Source organism: Scyliorhinus canicula, chromosome 7 (assembly GCF_902713615.1).
Source record: "Scyliorhinus canicula chromosome 7, sScyCan1.1, whole genome shotgun sequence".
NCBI lineage: Eukaryota > Metazoa > Chordata > Chondrichthyes > Carcharhiniformes > Scyliorhinidae > Scyliorhinus > Scyliorhinus canicula.
The window spans coordinates 15315110-15330808 of record NC_052152.1 but is presented as its reverse complement, the minus strand read 5'-3'; the positions used below and the strand labels follow the sequence as shown (position 1 = coordinate 15330808).

Genomic DNA, 15699 nt, shown 5'->3' with positions numbered 1-15699 from the left:
GTGATTATACATGATGTGGTGGGCAGCACGGTGGCGCAGTGGTGAGCACTGCTGCCTCACGGCGCCGAGGTCCCAAGTTCGATCCCGGCCCTGGGTCACTGTCCGTGTGGAGTTTGCACATTCTCCCCATGTTTGCGTCTGCTTTGCCCCCAAAACCCAAAGATATGCAGAGTAGGTGGATTGGCTACGGTAAATTGCCCCTTAATTGGTAAAAATGATTTGGGTACTCTAAATTTATTTTTAAAAAAGAAACAAAATACATGATTTAGATGGAGGAAATTCTGTAATAACATCCCTGTAGACAGAACCAACTCCGGTTAGCACCAGTTCAAAAGGAGGTTGAAGTCATGCTTAAGAGTGATATTATTGAAGTAAGTTGCAGTGCTGGGGCTTGACTCTTGTGATGGTTCTAAAACCAGATGGGACGCAACAAGATTAGATTATCTGAAAATCAATGCAGTAATGAAGTCAAATTCCTCGTTTGGAAGACTGTATTAAAAAGATGGGTTAAGTAAATTTCATTACCAAAATTGACCTACTAAAAGAATACTGGCAAGTACCTTTATCTGAAAGGGCGAAGGAAGTTTCAGCTTCTGCAATGCCAAATGGTCTCTGCCAGTTTTAAGTCATGCCATAAGGGATGAAAAATGCGCCAGCAACATTCCAAAAACTAACCAATTAGGTCCTTTCTGGACTAAAGAATTGTCCAGTACGTCGACAATCTGGTGGTGTTCAGTCAAACGTGGAATGAACATTTAAAGGAATTGTTTGCTCGGCTACATGAGGCTGGTTTGGTGGGAAACTTGACTAAAAGTGAGTTTACAAAAGCCCAAGTCACATTCTAAGGCGACACTGTTGGACATGGCCAGGTGGCCCCAGGGAACGTGAAAACAAAAGGTATTGGGAGTTCCCCATACAGTCAACAAGTTTCCAGTTTCAGGAGTGTGGTTGCTCCACTGACAACTTCTGAAAAAGAACAGGAAATTTAAATGTACATCAGAATGTCAGGAGGCATTTGATAATTCGAAAACTCTGTTGGCCACAACACCATTTTTGGCAACATCGAATTATGACAAGGAATTTAAGGTGGGCATTGCTGCAAATTAATTGGGTGTTGAGGCTGTATTCTTACGAGTGGGTGACGAAGGGATAGCAACGCCTATAGATAATTTTCAAGGAAACTGAATATACATCAAAAGAAGTATTCAACATTAGAAAAAAAAACATTGGGTTTGGTATTGGCGTGGCAGCATTTTTAACATTTAAGTTTCTAATAACTCATCAGAGACTATTATTTATACCAACCAGAACTCCAAGTTTCTAGAGAAACTGGGTCACTGTCTGCGTGGAGTTTGCACATTGTCCCCGTGTTTGCATGGGTTTCGCCCCCACAACCCATAGATGTGCAGGGTAGGTGGATTGACAGTGCTAAATTGCCCCTTAATTGCAAAAAGTGAATTGGGTACTCTAAATTTTTTTTTTAAGTTTCCAGAGAAGTTTAAAGATCGGAATGTGATGGCAGCACAGTGGCGAGGTGGTTACCACTGCTGCCTCACGGCGCCAAGGACCCGAGTTTGATCTTGGCCCCAGGCACTGACTGTGTGGAGTTTGCACATTCTCTTCCTGTCTGCATGGGCCTCACCCCCCACAACCCAAAGATGTGCAGGGTAGGTGGAGTGGCCACACTAAATTGCCCCTTAATTGGAAAAAAGAATTGGGTACTCTAAAGTTATATTTTTAAAATGTTGAAATTCAAGATTGTACGGATGAAGCATAGGAAGAAAGAACCTAATTGTCAAAGCTCTATCACAACTTGGAAATGGGAGAAGAATGGAACATCTAACATTGATACGGGTCTGGAAAATTAAGCCATCTTTCCATATTGCTGGTTGGGGAGCAGGTGGGATGAATTTAAATTGCCATAACTCATAGTTTGTACTTTTGCAGCAATATTATTAAAACCAAGGTTAAAATGCTTACAGGCAATGTCTGCTCGAGCTGCAATTAAGAGTGAGATAATCAGTCATTTTTGCAGGGAATTCTTTGAAGATGTAACCAGTATAGTTGGCAAGGGAGAGCCAGTCGATGTGGTATATTTGGACTTTCTGAAGGCATTTGACAAAGTCTCATATAAGAGATTATTGTGTAAAATTAAAGTGCATGGAATTGGGGGAAATGTATTCAGGTGGATACAAAACTGGTTGGCAGAGAGGAAACTAAAGAGTAGGGATTAATGGGTCCTTTTCAAATTGGCAGGCCACAGGGATCGGTGCTGGGACCCCAGCTATTCACAATATATATTAATGATTTGGATGAAGGAACAGAATTTAACATCTCAAAGCTTGCAGATGATGCCAAGTTAGCTGGGAGGGTGAATTGTGACGAAGATGCAGGGATCCTACAGAATGACCTGGACAGGTTGGGCGAGTGGGCAAATCAATGGCAGATGCAGTATAATTTGGATAAGTGTGAGGTTATTCATTTTGGAAGCAAAAACAGGGAGGCTAATTACTTCCTAAATGGTTACAAATTGGAAGAGGGGAGTGTGCAGCGGAACCTGGGTGTCTGTGTACCAGTCGTTGAAGGTAAGCATGTAGGTGCAACAGGCAGTCAAGAAGGCTAACGGTATGTTGGCCTTCATTGCGAGAGGCTTTAAGTATAGAAGCAGGGATGTGTGGCTGCAATTATACAGGGCCTTGGTGAGGCCACACCTGGAGTATTGTGTGCAGTTCTGGTCTCCTTCTCTGAGGAAGGATGCCCTTGCTCTCGAGGGAGTACAGCGAAGGTTTACCAGACTGATTCCAGGGATGGTGGGACTCATTTGAGGAGAGATTGACTAGGTTGGGATTGTTCTCGCTGGATTCAGAAGAATGAGGGGGGATCTCATAGAGACGTATAAAATTCTAACGGGACTAGACAGGGAAGATGTTACCAATGGTGGGTGTGTCCAGAACCAGGGGTCACAGTCTGAGGATTCAGGGTAAACCATTTTGGACCGATATAAGGAGACATTTCTTCACACAGAGTGGTGAACCTGTGGAATTAATTACCACAGGAAGTAGTTGATGCTAAAACTTAAAATTCAACACATATTCAAGAGGTGGCTGGATATAGCACTTGGGGAGAATGGAATCAAAGGCTGTGGGGAGAAATCAGTTTAGGCTATTGAGTTGGATGATCAGCGATGATTGTGATGACTGGTGGAGCAGCCTCGAAGGGCCAAAAGGCTGCCTCCTGCTCCTATCTTCCATGTATCTAAGTGTTTTGCGAATAGATATTAAAAGCCATTTTACCTGTTTGGAGATGGAGATCTAATGTAATTTTTAAAAATATTTTTATTGGTTTTACAATTATTTGCGGTAACATTTGCCATTGCTAAAATAAAATAATAAAAGATAGAAAAACGTGAATCTATAAAATGGGTATACAAAAGGAAGTAGTGAAGGGCAAATAAATCTTTATGCATTCACATTCGTGCATATGGACCTATGTACAGGTATGGGGGCCCCTGTTTTTGAGCTCCAAGCGGCCCCCTGGTACCAGAACATATGGGGATGGGGGGCTGTTTCGGGTTTACTGCTGTGGTCACCACATGTGTGCCTTCACCCTTTGTCCCTTCTGGCCCCCTTGCCCTGCTTGCCCTGTGTTTGTCTTGCCGTCTCTCTCTCTCTCCCCCTCTCTCTCTCTCCCCCCCCAATACGACCAGACTGATGCATAGCCTCCACATGCTGTGGAAGCCTTCCTCCAATCCCTGAATGCCTTATTTTATTTCTTCCAATTTGAAATGCCCTACCAAGCCAGACAGAAAGTCTGTGGCCTTGGGTGGCGCAGGCGTTTTTCAGCAGGTGATAAGGGAGGCAAAGGTTAGGGTGCCTGACCCTCTCCCCCTGAAGAGCTCTAGCTGCTCCAAAACCCCGGAGAGCACCATTAGCAAACATGGCTCTACCCTCAACCCCACAACCTTGGACATGGCCTCGAGACCTCCCCATTTTGGTTACAAGATTCATACCAATCGATGGATTATGACATTTTCTCACAGAATGCCTTATTGGATAGGTGTGCTGTGTCCAGCCTCCGAGTCTGGTCCGTTTGCAACCTCTCATCCACGTAGTGTGTAGAATGTTCGCAGGTGACAATTGTGGAGTTTTCCTCCCATCCAACCCCTGAAAGCACCAATTTTCCCACTATGAAAAATCAATTTCAGTGGACCTGAGAGCAGAATGAGAACTCCCCCGGGTGTTTGAACCTCCATGGGTCTTAACGTTTACCTGGAGCTTTGTCTGTTGGTGACCATTTTCGGGGTGTTGGACTAGCCAGTGCAGCAGACCGGGGTGAAGGCAGATGCTCTTGCCTTGCCTCACTGATAGCCCAGAAGTGAGTTCTGCTAGGATGGAGAGCTTCCGCTCTGCCTAATGCCTTGGCCTGGTTGGGTGACCTTATTATAACTGTAAGAAGTCTTACAACACCAGGTTAAAGTCCAACAGGTTTGTTTCAAACACGAGCTTTCGGAGTACTGCTTCTTCCTCAGGTGAACATTCACCTGAAGAAGGAGCAGTACTCCGAAAGCTCATGTTTAAAACAAACCTGTTGGGCTTTAACCTGGTGTTGTAAGACTTCTTACTGCGCTCACCCTAGTCCAATGCCGGCATCTCCACATCATCCTTATTATACCTGGAGAAAATGAAATGAAAATGAAATGAAAATCGCTTATTGTCACGAGTAGGCTTCAATGAAGTTACTGTGAAAAGCCCCTAGTCGCCACATTCCGGCGCCTGTCCGGGGAGGCTGTGTACTCAAGTGTACTCTTAGGGGATCAGTGGACGGGTTCTACCTGAGGTGACAACCCTTTATCTCAAACTTCAAAGAATTAGTTACCATCAGCTGGGAGTGCGGGATGGGTATAGTTGTGGGGCTAGGGGAATTTTGGGAGATGTTACTTTTGTTTTTTATACTAACATGATAAATGTACCATGTATGAACCATTTTCTGGGCTGTGTTGAAGTTGACATTGTGTTATCTATGAAAAATCATTAAAATGTTTATTTTATTTAAACTGTAACGGTGTCTCTTTGTTGCTAATGTGCTTAATTCTATGTTGAAATTAAAGTTTATTTTAATATAAAAGCTGTCTACTCGTTAATGTTGTCACTTCTGTGCTGCAGGAACATTTCCTCACCGTTTTACCAAATGTAAATAGTTGGGTGGCGCAGTGGTGCTGCCTCGGTGCTGAGGTCTCAGGTTCAATCCCGGCTCTGGGTCACTGTCCGTGTGCAGTTTGCACATTCTTCCCGTATTTGTGTGGGTTTCGACCCCACAACCCGAAGATATGCAGGGTAGGTGGATTGGTCACGCTAAATTGCCCCTTAATTGGAAAGAAATGAATTGAGCACTCTTTATTAAAAAAAAAAATTTTTCAAAGATTCAGAGGAACGATTTGAGGGATGAGGATCTTCAGTTATGTTGATAGATTGGAGAAATTGGGACTTCTATGATTTCATAGAATGTACAGTGCAGAAGGAGGCCATTCGGCCCATCGAGTCTGCACCGGCCCTTGTAAAGAGCACCCTACTTAAGTCCACACCTCCATCCTATCCCCGTAACCCAGTAACCCCACCTAATCTTTTTTGGACACTAAGGGCAATTTAGCAGGGCCACTCCACCAAACCTGCACATCTTTCGACTGTGGGAGGAAACCGGAGCACCCGGAGGAAACCAACGCAGTCAGATGGAGAACGTGAGATTCCACACAGACTGTGACCCAAGCGGGAATCGAACCTGGGACCCTGGAGCTGTGAAGCAACGATGCTAACCACTTGCTACTGTGCCGCCCGCCTTGGAGAGGAGAAAGTTGCGAGGGGATTTGATATCGGTGTTCAAACTCGTGTGGTATCAGGAAAGAGCACACAGGGAAAAGCTTCCTAATGAAGAACTTGTCGTATGAGGGACAGTTGTGGGCTCTGGGTCTGTACTCATTGGAGTTTAGAAGGAGTTCCAATAAACTTACAGGATACTGCGAGGCCTGGATAGAGTGGACGTGGAGAGGATGTTTCCACTTGTTGGAAAAACTAGAACCAGAGGACACCATCTCAGACTAAAGGGACGATCCTTTAAAACTGAGATGAAGAGGAATTTCTTCAGCCAGAGGGTGGTGAATCTGTGGAACTCTTTGCTACAGAAGGCTGTGGAGGCCAAATCCCTGAGTGTATTTAAGACAGAGATAGATAGGTTCTTAATTAATAAGGGGATCAAAGGTTATGGGGAGAAGGCAGGAGAATGGGGATGAGAAAATGTCAGCCATGATTGAATTGCGGAGCAGACTCGATGGGCCGAGTGGCCTAATTCTGCTCCTATGTCTTATGGTCTTATTGAAAGGATTGAGAATTCACAGCACAGATTTAAGGTAATTGGCATAAGAAGCAATGGTGACACGAAGAAAAATGTTATTACGCAATAAGTAATTAGATTCTGGGATGCACTACGTGAGAGTGTGGTGGAGACATTTAACAGGGAATGGATCCTTATCTGATGAGGAAGAATGTGAAAGACTGGGGAAATGGCAATGGAATGGTGGTAACTGAATTGCTCCTTCAGTGTGCCAGCACTCAGACATGGCAGGCCGAATGGCCTTCTGTGCTGTAACCTTTGTGATTTAAAGGATGTGTTCCCACAAAGGAAACAAATGCTTATCTTCACTCTGAACAGAGACCAATGACGTGAATGGTGTAGAGATGCACCCTCATCTTTTTCCCTGCTGCCCTTACCACTCCTGCACCCTCCTCTCTACTCCCCGAAAAAACTCATTATATGGACAACCGGTCAATCACTGGTGAAGGGCCTGTACTTTAAAGTAAAATATTGCTGTTAATCAAAATCAAGTCTGTGGGGAAAGGGATCAACAACTTTTGGAATCTAATTCTTAAAATAAGAAGCTTCCAATTAATAAAATTGCATATCCAAATTTCCTCTCCACATTAAAACTGGTAGAGTTTGGGTACTTATGGTACAGTGGTTAGTACTGCTGCCTTAGAGCACCAGGGACTCAGGTTCTATTCCGTTTTTTAATAAATTTTGAGTACTTCATTCTTTTTTTTTCCCCAATTAAGGGGAAAGTTAGAGTGGTGATTCCACCTAGCCTGCACATCTTTGGATTGTGGAGGTGAGACCTACCCAGACACTGGGAGAATGTGCAAACTCCACATGTACGGTGACCTAGGGCCGGGATCGAACCTGGGTCCTCAGCGCCATGTGGGACCCGGGTTCAATTCCAACCTCAAGTGACTGTGTGTGGAGTTTGCACTTTCTCCCCACGTGTGCATGGGTTTCCCCCGGGTGCTTCGGTTTCCTCCCACAGTCCAAAAATGTGCAGGTTAGGTGGGGTTATGTAGTTACGGGCATAGGGTTGGGGAGTTGACCTAGATAGGGTTCTCTTTCAGAGGGTTGATATGCAGACCCGATGGTTCGAATGACCTCCTTATCAACTGTAGGAATTCTGTGATTCTATGACTTTGTATTTTGAATCTAAATGGATTGATTGCATTTTAAATGTTAAAGCTAATATTATTTTCATGACCTGTGAACCATTCCAAAAACATGACCCCGCATTGTATTAATACAGATGAACTGCTGCAGAAGGAGCAGAGCTACATTGATGATATGGTGGCAAACTCTGTCAGCGACACACGAATTAGCTACGGAAACGATGCGCTCGTCCCATCTCTCTCTGAAACAAAAACAACAATAGAGCTTCTGCCAGATGATGGGGAGTTTAATCTGGATGACCTTCAACCTCTGCATCCATTTGTCATTGACTCCATACCTGCCAACACGGAGAATGAAGGTAATAGGGTATTGGGAGAGCTGGAACTGAGCATGAGGGTGTAGGAAGTGGGGAATAGTTGGACATTAAACCTACACCACCTGCATCAACAGCATTCAGATAGAATGTCAAATTGTTTATTGTGGAGCCCTGGTGAGAGTGCGGCAACTGTATCCTGGCTATGAGCTAATGTGGTTTACCTTTTTTTCTGACTTGGGAAACGGTATCACAGTGACTGTGTAATTGCATATTTAACAATTACAATTGATATCAGTAGAAAATAACATTTATTAACCTCATTAATAACATTTGTTTGTTCTCCCTCTAATTCAACAGAAGCAGACGAGGTAAAACTTTCCTTTGTGTTTGGTCAAAGTTTCAGTGATTAGTCATCTCCGTCCCTGCCTTGTAAGCAAATATGGTAGAACATTTGAAGAACATTTAAAACCCTTTTGGAAAAATATATTCTATAATACACATCTTCTGATCAAAATACCTCCCCTCTCAAAGGATTATCTGAGCATGACCGATGTTTTCTGATAATTCAATTTGCAAAAATTGGTAATTTTAAAAATGCATCCAAAAACTACTACAAACACCATCTTTCTGGTGGGCACCCTTGAACATATTTCACACTTGTCTTCTTGTCCTCCCTCAGGTTTACGTAACCATGTGAGTACACACGCTTTTTTGCACCAAGATCCCAGTCACGCCTGAGTCTGACCTTTCCTGAAGTCCACAGCTGACAAAGAAAATCCATTTGACAATTGGGAGTTCTGATCTGTTTCTTTCTCCTCTTCCTCACTCTCCCTACACTAGCTCCAGTTGAGAACAGCTAACTGAGTCCAGATACAAAACTCTTGTTTTGTGTGGTTGTGCATTCACTCCTCGGCTATTGGCAAAGGAATTATTGCCACAAAGAAGGATTTGGGAAATTGCATTTTATCTTTAAACTGTTAAACATTGATAATGCAGTCCTGGCAGATTTGTAAGTGCTGTTGAAGAAAACCTTGCGAGTCACTGCAGTGTGTCTTGATAGATACTGCAGCCAGAGTTTGCCATATTGGAACTGCGCTGAACCAAACAAGTAGAGCATATTCCATCACACCAGACGTCCACCTTGCAGTACAATGGCTTTCAGGAAAGGATTGGGAAAGATTACTGGTAAGGCAGAGGATCGGGAAAGTTTTAAAAACCAACGAAAGATGAGCAAAAACAATAAGGAGGGAGAAGATAAATTGAGGATAAACTAGCAAGTACTATAAAAACAATTGCAATAAAGACAGCAAGAGTTGTAGCGATCGCGATGGATGCAGAAAAGACTTGGGTGATTGGGTGGAATGGGATTATCTGTGGGAGGTACTGGGACGCTTCGGATTTGGGCGGGGCTTTATTGACTGGGTCAGGTTGCTGTATCAGGCTCCTGTGGCAAGTTTATGGACGAATAGGACAACATCAGACTATTTTAGGCTGCACCGGGGAACGAGACAGGGATGCCCCCTCTCCCCACTGTTGTTTGCGGTAGCTATAGAGCCGCTGGCAATTGCTCTGAGAGCCTCAGGGGCTGGTCCGGGGGAACACAGAGTCTCACTTTACACAGACGACCTGCTTCTGTATGTATCGGACCCATTAGAGGGGATGGAAGAAATCATGAAGGTTCTAGGAGAATTTGGCCGGTGTTCGGGGTATAAGCTAAATATGGGGAAAAGTGAGATGTTTGTGGACCAGGCGAGGGGACAGGAGAGGCGATTGGGGGAGCTGCTGTTTAGTTTAGTAGGCGGAAGCTTTAGGTACCTAGGCATTCATGTGGCGCGGGAATGGGACCGGCTGCATAAATCAAATCTGGCCCGGCTAGTAGACCAAATGAAGGACGATTTTCGGAGATGGGACGTGCTCCCGTTATCATTAGCTTCCTACGTAAACAGATGTCAACCTTCCCGCTCCTACCGCTATGGGAGATTCAGGACAGGGTAGTTTCCAGAGGGTGGGTTGGAGAAGGGAGTGTCTCGGACATTTACAAGGAACTTATGGGGTATGGGGAGACGCAGACCGAGGAGCTGAAGCGCTAGTGGGAGGATGAGCTGGGAGGATAGAGGATGGTCTATGGGCGGACGCGTTGAGTAGAGTCAACGTGTCCGCACCATGTGCCAGGCTTAGCCTGATACAATTTAAGGTCGTTCACCGGGCTCACATGATAGTGGCCTGGATGAACAGATTCTTTGGGGTGGAAGACAGGTGTGCAAAATGTGCGGGAGGACCAGCGAATCATGTCCAGATGTTCTTGGCATGTCCAAACCTTAGGGGATTTTGGCAGGGGTTTTCAGATGTTATGTCCACGGTGTTAAAAACAAGGGTGGCGCCGAGTCCAGAGGTGGCAGTTTTCGGGGTGTCAGAAGACTCGGGAATCCAGGAGAAGAAAGAGGCAGACGTTCTGGCCCTTAATTCCCTGGTAGCCCGGAGACGGATACTATTAGCTTGGAGGGAATCAAAGCCCCCGAAGTCGGAGACCTGGCAATCGGACATGGCTAGCTTTCTCTGTTTGGAGAAAATCAGGTTTGTCTTGAAAGGTTCACTGTTAGGGTTCGCCCGGAGGTGGCAACCGTTCGTTGACTTCTTCACGGAAAATTAATCGTCAGCAGAAGGCGGGGGGGTTAGTTTAGCTTAGAGTAGGGGGGTTAATAAAGGTGGGACCTGTAAGGGAGGGAGACGGCTTTTGCACTATGTTTATAGTTTCATGTATATTGTTTATTGGGTTGTTGTTATAATACCAAAAAATACCTCCATAAAATGTTTATTACAAAAAAAAAAGTCAGCAAGAGTTTTTTGGAAGAGAGAGGCTAGAATGAGCATTCTTAGAGAATGAGCTGGGGAAACAATGGGAACCAGGAAATGGCAGAGTAGTGAAACAAATACTTTGCATCAGTTTTCAAGGTGAAAGACGCTAAACATTTACAAAAAAATAATTAAAAGGCTGAAGTGGGGGAGGAAATAAGTACAATAACAATCACTAGGGGAAAAGTATAAGAGGAACTAATGCGGATAAAGACCAATATGTTCCCCTTGACCTGATGAGATGCATCCCAAGATATTAATGAAGTAGCTACAGAGCTAGTGGATGCACTGGCAGTAATCGTCCAAGAATCCTCTCTTAGAGAATTGGAAAACTGCCAATGTAGCATCTTTATTCAAAAAGTGAGGGAGTCAAAAAAATTATAAACAGCTGGCTTGTAATGCAGAACAATGCCAGCAGTGCAGGTTCAATTCCCGCACCGGCCTCCCCGAACAGGCGCAGGCTGTGGCAACCAGATGCTTTTCACAGTAACTTCATTGAAGCCTACTTGTGACAATAAGCTATTATTATTATTATGTAACTATAGGCCAGTTAGATAAACTTCTATTATTGGCAAAATGTTAGAATCCATTATCAAGGATGTAAAAGCAGAGCATTTAGAAATGCCCAGTATAATCAAGCGGAGTCAGCATGGCTTCATGAAGAGGAAATCATGCCTGACAAAAATATTAGAATTCTTTGAGGTGGTAGGGTAGGTGAAGGGGAATCAGCAGATGTAATCTACTTGGATTTCCAAAAGGCGTTTGATGTACTTGGATTTCCAAAAATAGTTTGATAAGGTACCAGACAAAGGCTACTTAATAAACTAAGAGACCATGATGTTGGGGGTAGTATATTAGAAGATTGGCTAACTGATAGAAGGCCAAGTTAGGTTAAGAGGAACAGTTTCAGGGTGGCAACCTGTAACTAATGGAGTGCCACAGGGAACCATGCTTGGGCCACGATTATTCACACTATATTAATGATTTATCGAGGGAAATTATTGTACTACAGCCAAGTTTGTGGATGACACAAAAAATAGGTGGGGAGGCAAGTAATGAGGATGGCACAAAGAGTCTACAGAGGGATATAGACAGGTTAGGGTAAAAGTGGGCAAAAGCTTGACGGGTGGAATATAATAAAGGAAAATGTGAGGTTATGCACTTGGTAGGTAAAATAACGGAGCTGAATATTATTCAAATGAAGAAAGACTGCAGACACACAGATTTGGGGGTACTCATGCATAAATCACAAAAAGCTAGCATGCAAGTTCAGGTAACAGGGATGGCAAATGGATTGTTTGCCTTTATTTCAAAGGGAATGGAGTATAAAAATAGGAAAGCCCAGCTAAAACTATACAAGGTACTAGTTAGACCGCACCTGGAATACTGTGAACAGTTTTACCTAAAGAAAGATATACCGGCATTTGAGCTAGTCCAGAGAAGGTTCCATAATAGACCCTGGGTATAGAGGGATTTTCTTATGAGTGGAGGCTGAGTAGATTGGGCCTGCGCTGTTTGGAGTTTAAAGAATGAAATGTGACCTTATTGAGACATATCGGATTCTTGGGGACTTGACAGGGTAGATGCTGAGAAGATGTTTCCTCTTGTTGAAGAGTCCAAGACCAGAGGGCATAATCTCAGAGTAAGGGGTCGCCCATTAAGAGATGAGGAGGAATTTCTTCCATCAGAGGGTAGTGAATCTGTGGAATTCTTTACTGCAGAGTGCTGTAGAGTATGGGTCATTTTGTATGTTAAAGGCTGAGATAGACAGATTTTTCATCAGTAACGGAATCGAGGGTGAGAGTTAGATTTAGTGTCACGTGTCCCGAGGTACAGTGAAAAGTATTGTTCTGCGTACAGTCCAGGCAGGTCTCTCAATACGTGAAAACATAGAAAGTGGGGTTGAGGATTATATCAGATCAGCCATGATCTCATTAAAAGCAGAGTAGACTTGATGGGCCAAGTGACCTACTTCTGCTCCTCTGTCTTAATAGCCTTATATCCGGGAGGAGTCACTCACCACAGAATGTCCAGCCTCTAACCTACTTTGGTCACCACAGTATTTGGTCGCAAGCCGATAAGAAGCCAGGTCAAGAACAGAGAGGCCTCGGCAGAGCTCAATCCTCTATCTCCCACAGAAATGTTTCCTGATCGAGAGAGAGAGATAAAAATGGAGGAAATACAAAAAATATCCCTCTTCCCCATTGAACCTAAATTCAATTTTTTATTGAATGTGATGTTTTCTTTCTGCCCGCGGTTATGCAATTCGCTTTTATCTGTTGGCTAAATGGAAATGATGTTCTGGTTTGCAAGATATATTTGGTGAAATAAATTGAATAGATCTAATCTACCTGTGTGCCTCACTGCAACACCCAAAGCTAAAGGAAAACAGCACAGATGGAAGAGAGAGAACCTACATCAAAAAAATATATAAAATGCATCGTGAAATCTGAACCTAATTATTATTAACAGTGTGATCTGCAACACAACTCTTTCTGCTCTAATGAGCATAATTAGGTTCCAAAAATTTATGATTGCCCACCTAATAGTTAATCTTTTTAATAATTTTCAGCATGTTCAGTTAAACGTGCTGCCTCCCAAGATTTTTTTCTTCATTTTGTGGGATGTGGGCGTCGCTGGTTAGGCCAGCACATATTGCCCATCCCTAGTTGCCCCTCAGAGAGTGAAATTGATTGTTGAGGAAAAACTTTTCTAATTTAGTGAACTTTTTTTTAGTGAACTTTAGAAAGGAAGCATGGGGAAAAAATGTCAAATGAGATACTGGTACAATGACGGAGATCTTAAATCCTCTCCTGGAAGCTTGTTTAGTCCAGACTGATAGGGTGAAGGTTACTTCTGACGGGTAATATGTAAACTAATCTTAAGCATTCCAATTCCTAGAAATCTGGATCTATAACACAATATTGTTCCCGGTCTGCCTCTTATTGATATATTTGCTCAAATAAGGATGGCTGATGTGGAAGTGGTACACTAAGAAGTCTTACAACACCAGGTTAATGTCCAACAGGTTTATTTGGAATCACTAGCTTTTGGAGCACAGCTCCTTCATCAGGTGAGTGGCTCTAAAAGCTAGTGATTCAAAATAAACCTGTTGGATTTTAACCTGGTATTGTAAGACTTCTTACTGTGACCACCCCAGTCCAACGCCAACATCTGCACAAGATGTGGAAGTGGAAACAGTACCACTCTGATATAGTTAAACTGCATGAGATTGGGGCTGGGGAGAGAGCTTCTCTGATTAGGGAATGCTTGATGCAGAAACTGAGGGAGAAATGGTAAGAGCTTCATTTAAAGCAATTTCCTTCCACTTAACCTCAATAAAAATTAATAACTTAGATGAAATGGAGTTTTGCTCTCACTTTCGTTGTCTGTAAGAAGGGAAGGCAGGCAACCTATTCCTAAGCCTCTGCCAATGATGTTTGGTGTCAGAGGTGTTTAGTAATCACACCTTGCCAAGTACCATGACTTTCAACCCACTTTGCTTTTTACAGTCATGCAACTCAGAGTAGGTGTCTTTTTCCTGAGCTTGCATCCAATGACACGGATCATTTTTTGTTTAATTTGGATCTGCAAGAAAGGTGTTTTTTTACATTGCCCATATACATATACAGATTCAGGTGCAGTGCCCTGCTCACTAGAGTGACTGCACATGCCTTGATGGGTCAGCTTTCCACTCCCACTTCGAACAGGCTGTTGAGCAGTAATGCAGACCGACATCCTGTAAGGATAGCCAGCTGGCCTTGATAATGCAAAGTGTTGTGTGAGACCGTGCCGGCACCCTACAATCACATGGGAAGCCTACCAAACGCTGTTACTTTTAGCTGGATTCTTAACAGATTGCGTAGTTGGAACCTTTCTGCAATCAATAATGGTTTAGGGGAGAAATGCCCCTCGAAGATTTTCAGTAATTCACTGAAAGACTTGTCTCCTGGCTTTGCTGGGTGAGCAAGATTCTATATCATGTTTTACGGCCTACTGATCTGATAAATGTTGCAACCTTTAGGTCATCTGGTATCTAGCTATTAAAAACAATTGGAATCTTTCTTCATATGAGTTCCACATTTCATAATATTCATCAAACACCTCCATGGTACCTGGTTTGCCCACCATTTTGGATCCCAGCTCCTGGTGTCTACACCACCTCCCTTTTGACTGTTTGAAAGTAGGGCACAAACAATCCCTTGAGCGAGCAACTAGGAAATCTTTCCACTTTTATGGCTGAGTATTTCGACTTTTCACCTGAGCAGTGGCCATGGAGAATCGACAGCATAAAAATCCCCATTCCCCACAGGCCCTGTAGCTTCGCCACATGCGTGGTTCCTGCAGCCGGACCCCGCTCACTTCAACGCGAGCAAGTCTTCCCCGACTGCCGGTCGCCTTACTCGCAGTTGATGTCAAAAACGTTTGTTAAACCTTCACATCAGCGGAAGGACTTCGCCCGACATCAATATGTGTGAGTGCGAATACGGCCCAGAAAATCTTCCGATGCCATCCCACAATTAGTCAACAAAAATCTTCATCCCAGTGATTTTTCTGCCTCTATCCTTGTCGCCAGTTTTCTCTCCTGTTATATTTCCTGGATGCCACAAAGAGAAAAGGTATGAAGGTGCCCACTCTCTGGATTCTTGTAAAACACATTTTTTAAATTAATTTTTACGGGATGTGGTCTTCACTGGCTAGGCCAGCATTTGTTGTCCATCCCTAATTGCCCTTGAGAAGGTGGTGGTGAATGACCTTCTTGAACCGCTGAAGTCCATAAATACACCCACTGGTTTATTGCTCATGCAATCAAGATGATGATCTTGATGGCTCAAAGCCTGCGCAAACACTCTGTTGATGTCACTACACATCACATGATGCAGAACCAGCAAGAATGTATTCCCAGATACATAACAGTTAAGATATTAATTACAGGATGTGGGTGGCTTGCACATGCTCACAGGTACCCTTGTCTCTTTCACAGGTGGCTTTCCAAGAACATAAATTGAGATTAGATGGTTTACTTGGTCCTTTTAGTTACTGTGACTGTT

At 43.6% G+C, this 15699-nt stretch overlaps 1 protein-coding gene across 4 annotated transcripts in view; it reads left to right on the top strand.

Annotated features, from left to right (window-relative positions):
- Positions 1–15699, top strand: part of LOC119968742 (amyloid-beta A4 protein-like) — a 238056-nt gene that overhangs the window by 206733 nt on the left and 15624 nt on the right. For all 4 annotated transcript variants that reach the window (XM_038801407.1, XM_038801405.1, XM_038801404.1 and 1 more), the window contains one exon: positions 7616–7837. In XM_038801407.1, the coding sequence (XP_038657335.1) occupies positions 7616–7837 (222 nt within the window). The remainder of the gene's footprint in view (positions 1–7615; positions 7838–15699) is intronic.